The sequence below is a fragment of the Clavelina lepadiformis genome, chromosome 6 (assembly GCF_947623445.1).
Source record: "Clavelina lepadiformis chromosome 6, kaClaLepa1.1, whole genome shotgun sequence".
NCBI lineage: Eukaryota > Metazoa > Chordata > Ascidiacea > Aplousobranchia > Clavelinidae > Clavelina > Clavelina lepadiformis.
In genome coordinates, this window is record NC_135245.1 from 19,092,530 (window position 1) to 19,106,524 (window position 13,995).

General features: G+C 35.5%; 3 protein-coding genes across 7 annotated transcripts; all 3 read left to right on the forward strand.

Annotated features, from left to right (window-relative positions):
• Positions 1 to 216: 216 nt before the first annotated feature.
• On the forward strand, positions 217 to 4,953 carry LOC143463406 (dorsal-ventral patterning protein tolloid-like). The gene is made up of 12 exons (XM_076961873.1): positions 217 to 316; positions 1,071 to 1,255; positions 1,465 to 1,609; positions 1,916 to 1,957; positions 2,105 to 2,280; positions 2,474 to 2,618; positions 2,709 to 2,750; positions 3,153 to 3,334; positions 3,660 to 3,807; positions 4,079 to 4,269; positions 4,417 to 4,564; positions 4,916 to 4,953. The coding sequence occupies exons 1-12, from the start codon at positions 256 to 258 to the stop codon at positions 4,951 to 4,953; spliced, it is 1,503 nt and encodes a 500-aa protein (XP_076817988.1). The 5' UTR covers positions 217 to 255.
• A 446-nt stretch (positions 4,954 to 5,399) lies between these two features.
• Positions 5,400 to 9,689, forward strand: LOC143463502 (uncharacterized). Its single transcript, XM_076961992.1, has 10 exons — positions 5,400 to 5,607; positions 5,705 to 5,923; positions 6,207 to 6,404; positions 6,566 to 6,751; positions 6,982 to 7,554; positions 7,649 to 7,939; positions 8,341 to 8,486; positions 8,649 to 8,811; positions 8,979 to 9,081; positions 9,172 to 9,689. The coding sequence occupies exons 1-10, from the start codon at positions 5,559 to 5,561 to the stop codon at positions 9,260 to 9,262; spliced, it is 2,019 nt and encodes a 672-aa protein (XP_076818107.1). The 5' UTR covers positions 5,400 to 5,558; the 3' UTR covers positions 9,263 to 9,689.
• Positions 9,690 to 10,530: 841 nt separating this feature from the next.
• LOC143463503 (uncharacterized) lies at positions 10,531 to 13,567 on the forward strand. Of its 5 annotated transcripts, none has more exons than XM_076961995.1 (7): positions 10,531 to 11,162; positions 11,252 to 11,535; positions 12,107 to 12,270; positions 12,340 to 12,441; positions 12,544 to 12,639; positions 12,715 to 12,782; positions 12,870 to 13,567. In XM_076961995.1, the coding sequence occupies exons 2-4, from the start codon at positions 11,467 to 11,469 to the stop codon at positions 12,341 to 12,343; spliced, it is 237 nt and encodes a 78-aa protein (XP_076818110.1). In that variant the 5' UTR covers positions 10,531 to 11,162; positions 11,252 to 11,466; the 3' UTR covers positions 12,344 to 12,441; positions 12,544 to 12,639; positions 12,715 to 12,782; positions 12,870 to 13,567. The 5 variants fall into 5 exon arrangements, 4 of the variants coding, with proteins under 4 accessions (XP_076818110.1, XP_076818111.1, XP_076818108.1 ...); XM_076961996.1 differs by having other exon boundaries at positions 12,107 to 12,244; XR_013118321.1 differs by lacking the exons at positions 10,531 to 11,162; positions 11,252 to 11,535 and having other exon boundaries at positions 11,973 to 12,270.
• Positions 13,568 to 13,995: the final 428 nt, after the last annotated feature.

Consider the following 13,995-nt stretch of genomic DNA (forward strand, 5'->3'; position numbering starts at 1 on the left):
AACTTCGTGGTATAATTATTCCTTTGTTAAAGTGTCCAATAAAACATCAAAATTTCAAATCTATTTATAATGTATTACAATTTCGCCTTTATAGTGTGCGTCCTACGCAATATAAAGTATTATGAAAACAAGCGCTCAAATTTGACATTTGTTTAAACTGAAATTTTGACAATTATTATTAATTAAGTATTTTTAATTAATTATCAAATTATCAGGTGTTAATTTAGTGTAACTGTATAAATCAAGTCTGCTCGAATGGGATTCTTGTGGTTGGTTCTGACGCTCAGCTGTTTTGCGGTTTTCAACAGAGCATTTGGTAAATTTTAAAAAAATAGCTAATTATTTGGAGTAAGTTGTTGAAAAAGATTTTGAGATTTGTAAGTTAACAAATTAGAAAAAGTTCAAGAATTTTTTGAACTTTCTTTACGGCAATCTTGAAACCAAAGCGAGTTTCAACATGTGTAACAGAATTTTGCACGACTACTCTTAAGCTATACATCAAGTATGCACGGTAAAGATAAAGTTACATTAAGCCGTGTGTTGGCTCATGGTCACCGCCACTTGTACATAAAATGGTTTCACCAGGTAAAGTTACTTCCCACGCAAGATTAAACAGTATACAACACCGCGTTACCGATACACATGTAGATGCATGTCATGTTGTATAACGTTTTGTACTTTTTAAACAGCTTTAGTATTTCACATTTTAGGCCATGCAAATGACACGATTGTACTTGCAGGAAGTATATTTAGTTTGGGTTTGGTTCCCGACCGAGAAGGTCTTTGTATGCTGTTGTTAATGAATTACCTGTTAATAAATTGAGCTTAAGTTTTGGTTGATGTGATTGGCGGTTAGCGGTAAAAGATCTGGAAAAATTCCAACGTTACACATGCATATATATATATATACTGTAAAATACGAAAATCCATTTAAGTTTATGCTATTAAATTCTTATATAATTACCATGCAAAATGCAAATCAATAAAGATGAAGGATGATATCATTATACATCGACATCAACAATTTTAGGTAACTTGTAGATTCAACTTGTAACCTCATTGTTTCAAAGATACAAGTTCCTGTGGAAACGAATTCACAGCAACCAACGAGCAGCAGACTTTCACATCACCCGGCTGGCCCGATGATTATGAAAATGATCTTTTCTGTTTATGGACAATCACTGCAGAGACTGGAAAGGTTATACGACTGGAATTTTTATCGTTCGCCACCGAAGACGGTTTTGATTTTCTTGAAGTGGGTTTTCAATAATTCCCTTAAAATTAATGTAAAATTATCAAAATTTTGACAATGAATTTCAAAATCTATTTTTATTTTTTAAGTTAGCTGCTGGAGAATTGTGTTTTTTTACAAGTTTACACTATTTTTTTTGATGATATTTTTTTTATGATTTTAATGCTCATGTTTTTTAACAAGCAAAAATATGTATATACACTTGGTATTAGATTCGCAGCGAAAATGGGTCAACACTACTTCATATAAGTGGCAGCGACATACCAGATCCATTATACTCCGCTGACGATGTGATCGAAATACTTTTTGATTCGGACTTCTTTGTAGCAGACAAAGGTTTCGAAATCGCGTTTTCTGGTAGGTTTATTGATCAGTAACTCGCAAAATAGTAGACTTAACAACTTATCATTCAGACACATGTGAGAATATTATTGAAGTGAATTTCCGCAATGAAAATCTAGTAAGAACAAAAGGTTCATAAATTTACAAGTTGTAATTGCAATCACTTCACAATTTGATATTGTTGGACACTTGACCTTGAGAAAGTGTACATTATATTTCGTACTACGCTTTCCGACTCTGCTGATCAAATCTCAGCATAAGTAACTGAATCCACCCAGCGAACGCCAATGAAATTTCACGACAAACATAATTTTTTTTCAGAAACACAACTTCTTTCCTCGCCACCTACATCTCAAAGTGCAGGTTTGATTAATTGATAAACATTTCCCACTGTCTTGTGTTCGTTTGAAATAACAACTTGACAGTTCACTGTTAACTTCTCATAGCGCTTTCAATGCTTTTATCTGGCTTGGCACAGCTGATCTCCCAATGAACAAAACTTTTTACTAGCCTGCGGGGACGAATTAACTGCAACCAGTGAAATCCAATCTTTCCGCTCTCCCGGTTGGCCTCATTACTACCAAAATAATGTGTCGTGTTTGTGGACGATGAACGCCGAAGCAGGAAAAGGAATTCAACTCAAAATTCGTTACTTCATCACGGAATGGTGCTGCGATGTATTGAGCGTAAGTCTACTGTATATTTCCAGGAGGCCAAGGTCATCTTATCTATAAACTCTACATAGTGGATAGTGTATACCTACGTTTAATGAGAATTTAGAGTACAAAGGTTGCGCTTTCAATTAATTGTATATCGAGTTTGAAATTATTCTATTATTGCTGTGGAGTTTATATTTATCCAAGTTACGTTTAATTTAAGATTCGCGACAAAACTGGGTCGACGCTTTATGAATTAAGCGGCAATGTTGTTCCAGCCGCAGTAGTTATTCCTGAAAAGGAGATCGAAATAATTTTTATTTCAAATCCAACCACAAGAAGTGAAGGTTTTGAGATTCTGTTTACTGGTAAATAGGCAGTCATATTGTTGGACTTTCTTGTTTAGGAGATCATTTGTTTTGAATGACATTAAAAAATGGATAATTTAACGTTTTTAGAAACCGAAAAAGAACCACCAGCTCTTCTTATAATTGCGACAGGTAATTGATTTAAATTTACGCTTGTTTGTATAAATGTGACTATGATACTGGTCTCAGGTGTAACTTTTAAAACTGAAAAATTTGTTTAACTGTACGAAATATTGGATAGAAAGAAAGTTAAAATACCGGGATTTTGAGAATAGGGTATTTTCCTGAAATCAAACACTACAGTATCGCATAAAGCAGCGATCAACTTAATATTCTTTATTTAATATTTTAATATTCAACTTATTTAATATTCGCCCTGAATTTTGCAATTGTACCCCTGGGGGTGCAAGTATGTCCCAGTTTGGGATTTGTGCTTACAGTAGCCTATTATTTTGAAACGATGGAAAGTATGACGGATAGATTTGATCGATCATCATCTTCATCAAGAGTTTTTGGTTATATTTTGACTTCTAGCGCCTACGTGCGGAGATGAATTTTCAGCAACCGATGAAGAACAGACACTTACATCTCCGGGTTGGCCCGATGACTATGCCAATAACCTGCATTGTTTGTGGAGAATCACCACCGAGACCAAGAAACGAATAAGACTGTGGTTTCTCTCGTTTAACACAGAATGGTGTTGCGATATGCTTAGTGTCAGTTAAGCTGCTATTTATGTTTTTATCTTTCATTTCATTTACTATGGCTTTTTACCTGAAATGTCAAAGGTATTTTACGTTCACAAACTTCTAAAAATGAATTGTAAAGATTTTTTTATTTTTTACCATTATCAGCATCGATGTATATTTTTTTTGATGCTTTTATATAAATATTTCAAAACAATGTCTTGTTATTTTGTGCTTTAAGTTTAACAGTTAACTTTAACTTTACCAGCCGTATGAGATGATAAATTTAGTTTATCACCATTTATTAAAACATTATCTTTGTTATAAAAACTAAATAATAAATATTATACGAAAGATTCGCAATGAAAATAGATCAATAATCTATGAGATGAGCGGACCTATATATTGGCCTGAGCAAATAAGCTTTGCTGAAAACAAAATTGAAATTGTTTTCATCTCTGACCGAAATGTTGCAGAAGCTGGATTTCAGATTTCGTTCGATGGTAAACTATAATAGATAATAAAGTTTACGTATTTATAGGTTTGTGGCGAGAGAGATCTATTGTAATTTATACATGTGTAAATTTCAATTGCCAATAATGTGCATATTATGATATAAATGTGTATAGCATCGCTACTAATTACCTGATGATTACTAAGACATTAAGTGAGACATCAATTAGTTTTTATAGTAAATGTTTTACACTTCTAATTTCATCATTAAATAAGTCTTGTCAATTTAAGAGTTGCCAAAATTAGACAAATTTTTTAAAGTAATAGAAACTATCCCATGCGGAGGCGAATTCGCGGCAAGTAATGAAAGTCAAAGACTAAGAACTCCCGATTGGTCAGGTGATTACGGAAACTATCTTTCTTGTTCATGGAAGATCACATCGGTGACGACGGCCGCAATACAACTGGAGTTTTTATTATTTAAGATTGAAGAGTGCTGCGACAAGTTTAGCGTAAGATAGCCTTTAAGTATCAAGAATGTGTTTTAAAGAAATATTTAACTTTTAAAGTTTTTTAATTCCTACATTCCTTGTCTGCCAAAATGCACTGATAAGTTTTCATATTTTACGAAATTTTTTACAAATTTATGGTTTTTGTAGATTCGAAACGAAAAGGGAATAACTATAAAGAACATTAGCGGTGGTGATGTTCTCCCAGACACACTCATGTTGTCTGAGAATGTAATTGAAATAATTTTTATTTCACAAAAGTTCAGGAGAGCGACAGGATTTGATATTAGTTTTGTTGGTAAAATCAAATTATTTTCTACATATTTGAGCTGCTGCTGTCGGAAATCTTCCATTTTAAAAACATCGCCCAAGTTTTGAGCTAAAATTTAACTTTTTAAGACGCCCGGGCTTAACACTCTATGTACCAGCATCAGTTATTTTTTGCTCAATTGCCACAAATGGGAAAGTCGAAGTCTTCCTGTCTCTAGTAATACAGAAGCACGACTCAATTTGTAGTCTCGCTGTAAAGATGGAAGGTTCCCGACACAGCTGTGTACTTCGCATAATCTGTCGGTTGTTAAGTAATATCGGTCGAATCTAAGCTATCACGTAATTCATGTCCAAATAAATGAAACGTTTTTCTTCTTAGATTCCAGTCTAGAGTCTGCGCCCTTTGCAAGTAAGTGATAGTAGTAACTTTTTCACCGATTAGGTGTTTGTCGTAATATATCTAATTTGTCAAAATTTCTAATTGGTGAATTGTTTTGGCAAAATGATAAATCGTTTTAATTCATTTGTTTGCAATGATGTTTACTAAATTTTTTCGTTACAAGAAATAACAAATAATTTTAAGCAGTGTTTAGTTGACTATAGGTCAAACTTTGTTATTAAATACTAACAAATAAAATATTAATCTTTAATAAACGTTTTTATGGAAGCTCGGTGTTAAAATATTTACTGCAGGTTAATACCAGGCGCTGTAGGTGTTATAGGTTTTATGTAATTTTATTGGCTGTAAACAAACATTTTAAGTAAAGTAATCATAAGTCAGTAACAAAAAGTTTTGACATTTAATAACTGCTAAATTTTGACATTTATGGAAACCTTTGTCTATATTTATAGCTTGTGAAAGTCTGCCAATTGTCAATAACGCAGCTTTTGTAGCTGCGAATTTGCTGTCCAGCCATTATTATACGGCGTACTACTTCTGTGACTCTGGATTGATAGCTGATAACATATTGGCAACTTATGTAAACTGTAGAAACTCCAACAACATTTTTGAGAAAATTGAAATGTGTTGTCAAGCGCCAGGCAATTTCTCATGCATGGAACCTTCTTTCGGTAAATTTATATTTTATATTTAGATTCTTAACTCACGTCAAATATGTCACAAAATAAGTAAATATGTCGCAAAACCTTTATTCGTTTTCCTCTGCAGGTTGCGGTAATCCTCCGTTGCTCGTTAACGGTGGGTTTAGTGCCGATGTGGGGGTGGTTACCCAGCCAAACGAGCCCTTTCCATTGGACACACAAATAGAATATTTCTGCATCGATGGATTTAAATTGGACGATCCTGATGGATTCACCAGCACCTGCCTTCAAGACAACAGATGGAGTTTGATTCAAAGTTCACCTGAATTTCCAAGATGCCAATCAGGTTCTTTGTCACGTCATGTTGTTAGGCTTCTAGCAGTTCGAGCAAAGCAAAGTTTTTAAGCACAAGCTTGCTGACGATATTGCTTAGTCTTGAAGCATCCATTGAGCATCGGTTAAACTTTACCTTGGCCGGATAAGCATATAAATGTGCTGGCTCAAACAAACCCAACCCGAAAGCATTGACGCATGCCTTTAATTTTTATCTGTGTTCACAAAATTTTCCGTCGATATCATGGAGATGTTAAATAAATTTTATTTTGTCTGATAAGCCATTGTTCTCTTAGATGATTGTGGATCACTTCCAGAAGCTAAAAACTCGGTTATTATTGCGACGTCAACCACGGAAGGTTCTGTTGCGAATTACGTCTGCGATCCCGGATACTTTACTAATGACGTCACAGAAACCACCTGCCGACGAAGCGGATATTTTACCTTATTTTGGGATTTGGAAGTTATTCCCATATGCTCGCTTGCCGTAACAGGTGAAAATAGACTTGGACAATTTATGAACTGGTTTAGGCTTTGGGGCATTGCGTGCTCTTGCAGTAAAATTTAAACATCTCCGCGATAACTTTGCTCGATATCACAGCTGGAAAGCGATGTAGTTATAACTTATAAGTCCATTTCCTCTGTTGTGATTCAGGTTGTGGAAACCCACCGCGATTAAAAGGCGGCGTGGCTGTCGGAAAACGTGGAACATATATAGAGGGCGACATTGCTTGGTACATGTGCCCGGGAGAACAAACCTTTGATCCGATGGTAGAAGTTGGTAAGACGACATGTTTAGACAACAATCTCTGGAGTGTCATAGAAACAGGACCGTGTGCCGGTGAGGTTTTGACAGGTTTACTGCGGTTGCAAATTTCCTTGAGCAAGTAACAGAAGTTACAGTTTTCATGCATTTTACCTATACTCTGAGAAGAAAGTATCGACCAATATATTATGTTAAAAGCTGTGGTGTATTGAACTTGACATAAAGTTTTGTTTTAGCCTATCTCCTGACCAGTGAAAGTACAATAAATAAATGACCAGCTGAGTAAAAAGCGAAGTTTTTTCTAGATCATTATGACCCTGGGCTAACTGTTTCGGCTCGTTTTGTATTTTTTGGACCCAGGGAAGACCTGTCATACTTCCCCAATCACGTGGCTCACACCAATGAGATTGTTGAAAACGGTCTCGAGTTTCCTACGGTGGAGAACGTCCTGATGTTTCCAGTAGCAATAAACACCGCACCTCCGACAAAATTGTCCACAGTAAATGCATCCAGTGCGCAGCTCACCAGGGCCAAAATAACTGAAGCCCAGGTAGCCAGCGCAGAGGAATCTGGACTGGATGTCTCCGGTACGCCCTTAATCGGTGCGAAAATCTCAAGCGTTTGTGGGTTTCCGGGAATATGTGTGGGTACAATACGTGATATTTACATCAACTGCTTCAACCAAACTCTTCTCTCTTGTCAACAATGTGGAGTAGGAAGAGCAATCGTCTTCCTCATCTTGATGGTTATCTTCGGATTGATGATATTCGTCGGCAATGCTCTTGTTATATGCGTCGGTTACAGGCGATGGAAGCGAAGAAATGCGACCAAGTTAGACATATGTAAAACATCGTTGGCTGCTGCTGATACTTTAACAGGTGGATTGGTCTATGTACATGTACTTTTGATTTGCTGGAAACACTTTACCATCAGGAAGATAATTATTCCACTTGTTCATTTATGTACCCACAGGCGTTCAAATACTGGTGGTGTTGGTCTATAACTTCAGCTGGTCCATGAACCTTACTCCGATTGAGCTCGACCAACAACAACTCCTCCTGCAGGGATCAGCACAAGCATATGTGGGTGGAATTTTGCTCCTGTTCAGCTTAACATCATCCCTCTATCATCTGCTTTACATGGGAGGAGAGAGAATCTATGCTATCACCAAACCTTTACAATATAAATGGCAAAGTAACACATCTCTATATGCTGGACTTGTTTTGGTTTGGATTGTCTCCATTATAACAGCTACAATATTTGGTAAGACAGTTTTTCAATGCTCCTTTATTCCTAATTGTGCAAGGTAAAATCTCATAAGACAACAAGCCATGGATTATTGCCTTCAACAAAACGGCAAAAGAGACTTCTTACAAAAATCACAGTAGTAATTATAAAAATATTGTCAAACTTAAATGTTTTTTAATTAAAAAGAAGATAAAAGCTATCAAGTTGTTCTAACTAAAATAAAATGAAACAAAAGCACTTCTTGTTCTTATTTTGTTACAAAGTTTGTTTTATAACTTATTGAAAGCAAAATGGCTGTTAACAATTTTTGGATGGGTTCAGTTATTTGCTCGCTAAAGCAGAAAACCTGTTCTTACAACAGAAAAAAGCATTGCTAAAATTAAAAAAATTATAGAATGTTGTTTTCTAAATCTCAGCTTGGTTTCCTGGAAAATTCATCTTCACCTACATGACGACAACATTCCTCTTCTATCCTGCTCTTCATGAAGATCCTCAACATCATGACTACACAGTTGCCATTGCGTTGATGGCACTATTTTATATTCTCCCTTTCTTGTGTCTGGTCAGTTGATTGAAATTTCCCAATGAACGAACAATTTGTTGAAGATATTTTACTTGACCGTTTATAAAATATTTTGCGTTCTAATTTTATTAGATGCTGGAATACAGACTTGTGAATAGAATGCTTTGTATAACTTTGAAAATTGTAAATTATTTTCAACAGAGTGCTTCGTGTGTATTCGCTGGTGTGTTCATCTTTCATAGCTGGAGAAATGAGCCTTTAGTTGGGAAAGAAAACAGCAAAATCTCAGACTCCAAGAGAAAACAAAGGGTTTCAATTCTGAAAACGATATCCTTGATGCAAATTGGATTTACTATAACTTTATGTAGGATTAGTTTTGCAACGTTTTGTTAAGTCGGCATTAATCTCCAAAATTTACCAAAAATGTCAATATTATTAAAAAACAATTAATATTATACTCCGTGAAGATTACGCTTTAAATTTCGAATTTTATAAAGAAACGAAACTAAAAGTGAAAGTTTTTGTTTCCAGTTCCCATCGTGGTAGTTGCTGGTTTGTTTTATTCGGGACACTTGGATTGCAACAGCATTGGTCAACCTAACATGGCTGCATTTTATGTCAGCATGAGTAACAGGTATATTGGCGATTGTCCGATATATTGTAGCTTGATGCACTTTAAACAAGTAAACTTTTTTACGTCTATTTCAATATTTTTTTCTTATAGTTTGGTCAACTTCGTCATCTACAGCGCTCGAGAGAAGAATTTTCGTCAAGACAGTATCGACATATTTCGACCTCGCTCGATTACCCAGTAATCGAAAAATAAATGTTGGAATAGGCCTATAACTGAAGAAATTCTAGTGATTATAATGCTTTGATCCTTTCCGCAAGTTAGTGTCCGAAAAGCAATGCAAGCCAAGGAGTTTTTGAACTGTGATAACCAACAAAGCAACATTGTCCATCTTTTCATTTACTTGATAAGAAAATCAGCATTGCACGATTTATTATTAATATTATTATTATAATTAATGTATCATAGTTACACGTGGCTGCTTTAAATTCGTTTTTGTATAGTAGAAGTTCGTTGTGATAGGCTAGTATACGGTGTTGTAGCTACATTGTGTTATATATCTGCTCACTCAGCGCTGGAATTAAGCAAAATACTTTTTTGTCATTTTAGTATTGCAAAACGACATTACACTTTTTCTGGTGTACTCATTTAATTATAATTAAACTTACGTGCAGTCGATCCTTCTATCTGTTGCTACACTTTAGTTTGAAGCTTTTAGAAAAGCAATGCTATTAAATTGTAACAGACTGTTAAGAGAAAATTATTAGTGTTGTAACTAAAGCGTTTTCTTTCAAAAAATATTTTGTGAGTTTCTATGCCGGTAGCAGTTCTGAGACAATTTGCAGTTGTCACCAATAAGAAACGTGAATAACAAAGTAAAACCTGAGCTTGCTTGGCTTGAAGCCTAGTGTAGTAAACGAAGAAAATAAAAATAAGCGTAAAGTAATAATTAAAAGAGAATCTTTTTCAAAAAAGAATGTCTCAACTACTGTAATACCGAACCGGACCGAACTACTACAATACTACTATAATATCAAAAAATTTGAATTAAGTATTTGTTAAATTTCGTATTGTATGAAAATTGCATTAAAATCATTTCAAAATCGATGAAGATCGGAAATACTGCTTGTTTGTGGAGTTGCTTGCTGCTAGTTTGTCTTTGAGTTTGTTCATTTTGTATTTAACAACTGAAACCTGCTTCCCACGCTTAGTTTATACGGTTGTGTCTTTAACCGCCACCACGTTGACTGGGAATACAAATACCCCAATACTTTATGCAGTACAGTAAGTAAGTACGTCGTCTAAACACGGACGAAGTGACGATAGTACTTACAGCAATATATAGGTTATATTTAAACATGTACTACAATATGTAGTATTTTAAATGCTAGCTTAGTATCTATGGTAAACCGCAGAGAAACAAAAAAATTAAAGAACTACGAAGGGGAATCCCCAATATATGAGGTTACTGAACACTTGGGCACAACAGCTACAGTGTAGTTGGAGGCTATGCGTAGAAAGCATTGGGTAAGTCACTAGGTCAGGCTTAACCTTACCGTATTTGTCAAAGAATGCAATTGCCATGCCTCTCGTTATGGCCTAATATAATAAACGCAAAGAGTAACCAAGTTTGAAACGTTTTGTAAGCTGACATATTGTTGCCGGTGGGCCTGTATAATTTATTATTCTTTTCGGGTCCAATTCCAAAAAAGACAATGTATAATACCTTAGATACAGTCTTAGTTGTGTAAAAAATTTAGAAAAAAGGATTAAATTTGCAAAGTTATATACCATATATATCAGAACATGTGATGATTGCAGTAACAATGTTGGTTGTTTTAGAATTAAGGCAGTGACTTTCTGAAACTAACGTAAAACGATAGAGAACTGATAGATAGGAACCAGTTGTCAGCATATGTTGAAGTGGTCCTGAGCAGTAACCAGTAACTCATGCAGAAAGATACGTAATCAGTGGATGAGAGAAATACTTGGCAGATTGCTAATGCTTTAAACCTTCAAAATAGTAGGTACCGGTGCCCATAAAATTGGTGCTGAGAGAGAGAATTTATTGTTATTGTATTACACAATACAATTCTACACAATTGATTGGTGTGGGGCAGCGAAAAAACCTCTCGGTCACCCAGGTCAGTTGCCCCTTAAAATGGTTGATTTTTAAACGCTATGTTACTTAGCGTAATATAATTATAAACCTGAACATGTGCCAATTTTACAGGTATCACCGATTCATTTTAGTAGTAAGGCTTATGGAACTATGACAGTGAGTCAGAAAATACAAGATGAGAATTACAGACCACCCAACCAGTTTGAAAATATGAACCTTATTTGCTGTAATATTGCTTGTTGTACTTCTGCATGGTGATGGTTTCAGGAACTGATTTTGATCATGCTAAATGATGAATGACATCAATATAAAACTACCAGTCCGACATGCCAAAATTTGGTTGTATTAAGAAAGACATTACACTAGGCGATATAGCTGCTTATTATGATATTAAGGTGAACTTGTTTTGCTTTTATTTGTAACTAACTTTTACTTATAACTTGTGTGATTCCCAAACTGCGTGCCGCCACAGATTCTCAGGTGTGCCGAGAATCTTTTTGGAATTTTGGAAAAGAACTGTGTAAATATTTAAAATAAGGCATGTAGACAAGCATATGCGACTTAAAAGCGCTCTAACTGCTTCAATAGCTGATAACTAAGCACATGTCCATCCAATAAGCACATCCATTGCATTAACACCTGAAAATAAATTTTTTTAAAGCAACTTTTTTTATTTTGTACGTGTGCCGCGAGCATTTTATAATTTTTCTAGTGTGCCACAAGCTGAAAAAGTTTGGGAACCACTGCACTAGGCGATAAAACTGATTGTTATGATATTAAGGTGAACTTGTGTTGCTTTTATTCGAGATACGTAGACAGCATGCTTACACTTTTTGTACTTTTTAAGAGATCGTAGATCATCGAGAACAGTTCAACAACTCTCCGGCAATCCATAAGCTAAACTTTACATACCGATGTACCAATACCAAGTAGGCAACTTGTCATCGAGCTTTTATCTGTTTTCAGGCAGAGTCGGCAAGAGTTTTGCTTCATGCACGGTGCCTTTTCATCATAGCTCTCAAAAGATCGGAGTTTACCGGATTCATTCATTTCATGATAAATCAAGAAGCCTGGAAGATTTTTGTTATGTGGAGACGGACTCTGGTGGGTTTATGGTGGGAGACAGTGTGGTATGACCTGATATTGCAACAACTCTCCTGAATCAAGTTATATTCAACTTAATTTTTGCATATTCTTAGCTAATTCAATGAAGAATGGACGGTTCGGTCAGCTTCTACAGAAACTGAAAAGGCTACAAATTTGGTTTTGGCAACATCAGTGGACAACAACAACAGCAGTAGGTGCGTTTGCTTTTTGATTTTTATGTTGATTAGATGAAATGTATGTAAAAAAATAATGTGTTACAGATCAGAATATGACTTTGCACTTGTATCTATGCGCAGGTCTTGAAACATTCATGAAATAACAAATACAGCCGGCTATAAACTTCGCATCGATATGCAAGATTTTAAAAACCAAAAGAGATTTGCGAAACACAGGTTAACGACATTATTAAGTTTTGCCTGAGTTATACGAATACGTTTATCGATGTATTTAACAACGTGTTTTTGTAGTGAGTTTAATGTTGGTTCAGAAGCAACCCATTGAACATTATACATAGATGGTTACTTGGGCACTGCAGGTAACATTATTTTCGATCCTGTTTAACCTGCTTGGTTAATAATATTTTGTCAATACAACCCTGCATGGCAACTTTCTTGCACTGCAGGCGATAATCTTTTACTGGCATAGAAAGATGAAATTTTTCATCTACGATTCGGACAACGACCCAAAACGGCAAGAAAATTGCAGTTTCCAAAGCGCATGGTGGTGCTATGCGTACCAGTATGGTATCTTCAACGGCAAGTATCTCCCTGGTCGCCATGTAGACAACTACACGTCTTGTTACTCCTTGAAGATGGTTGAGATAAGGATAAGACCTACGTCAATTCAAACATATAGCCGGCTTCTGCAGTAATAGTCGGAAAGTAAGATTTTTGTCAACTCATAAAATTAGAAGTAGAAAAGATGGAGTCGACTTTAACGTGACGCTTTCGTTATAAATTGTGTTATTAGTTGCCGCCACTGTTGCTTTGATTTTTTCTACTGTCTCATATTTACCTTCCATTGACTACATGGCTTTTAGTAAAAGCATTTATTAGGCCGTGTTTGTTCGTTCATTGCATATTTTACGTCTTTTTCGTCTTGGATTGCGTTTGTCACCGATGGACAAGCAGGACTTCTTCAGCCAGTGTTGCGGACGTGTCGCCATGCAGTTGATCCTTGAAAGTCACTTAACTGGACCGTCACAACTCACAACCGAACCTGCTTTTATGACGTAACTAATTGTCTTTCTTGGTTCAACAGCTACTGTTTGAGTTTTTGTTTTTGATTCCAACATGTGAGCAAAAATACGCACTGCGGAAATATTTGACGCAAAAGTCTTTGTTGCTATTCCAATGATACTTCAACAAATATAGGCAATTCGCCCACACACAGCTATCACAACAGGGCTTGCCCGAGATTTAAGACGAGATCACGCCTATACTAAGTGTAATTTAAACAGGATTGCCGTTAGTCATTCATCTCGCAATGTGAATTTACAGAGAAAGATCTAAACAACAAGTAGATTTACATTTGCACGAGCTACTTACTCTAACCTGATATTATCAAAAACATCTTACCGACAAGATGACGTCATATCCGCTTCATATACTCCAATTTTTTAAAACGCTTTTGCCAGTAACTTTTAAACGAAAAAAGCAAAAATTTATAAATATTTTCGGAATCGACCTATTTTCTCATTACCAAATTTTTATCTAACAAAGATGTCTGTGTAGGCTAATGTAAAATAA

What these genes read in the sequence shown, in the direction of transcription:
- LOC143463502 (XM_076961992.1), top strand. Translation starts at nt 5,559, where the DNA reads ATGTGTTGTCAAGCGCCAGGCAATTTCTCATGCATGGAACCTTCTTTC. An exon ending in TGCTGCTGATACTTTAACAG is followed by an intron (nt 7,555 to 7,648) that starts GTGGATTGGTCT and finishes ATGTACCCACAG; the next exon opens with GCGTTCAAATACTGGTGGTG. An exon ending in TGGATTTACTATAACTTTAT is followed by an intron (nt 8,812 to 8,978) that starts GTAGGATTAGTT and finishes TTTTGTTTCCAG; the next exon opens with TTCCCATCGTGGTAGTTGCT.
- LOC143463406 (XM_076961873.1), top strand. Translation starts at nt 256, where the DNA reads ATGGGATTCTTGTGGTTGGTTCTGACGCTCAGCTGTTTTGCGGTTTTC. An exon ending in ACGGTTTTGATTTTCTTGAA is followed by an intron (nt 1,256 to 1,464) that starts GTGGGTTTTCAA and finishes ACTTGGTATTAG; the next exon opens with ATTCGCAGCGAAAATGGGTC. An exon ending in TCTTCTTATAATTGCGACAG is followed by an intron (nt 2,751 to 3,152) that starts GTAATTGATTTA and finishes TTTGACTTCTAG; the next exon opens with CGCCTACGTGCGGAGATGAA.
- LOC143463503 (XM_076961993.1), top strand. Translation starts at nt 12,055, where the DNA reads ATGTACCAATACCAAGTAGGCAACTTGTCATCGAGCTTTTATCTGTTT. An exon ending in TTATGTGGAGACGGACTCTG is followed by an intron (nt 12,245 to 12,339) that starts GTGGGTTTATGG and finishes GCATATTCTTAG; the next exon opens with CTAATTCAATGAAGAATGGA. An exon ending in GACAACAACAACAGCAGTAG is followed by an intron (nt 12,442 to 12,543) that starts GTGCGTTTGCTT and finishes ATCTATGCGCAG; the next exon opens with GTCTTGAAACATTCATGAAA.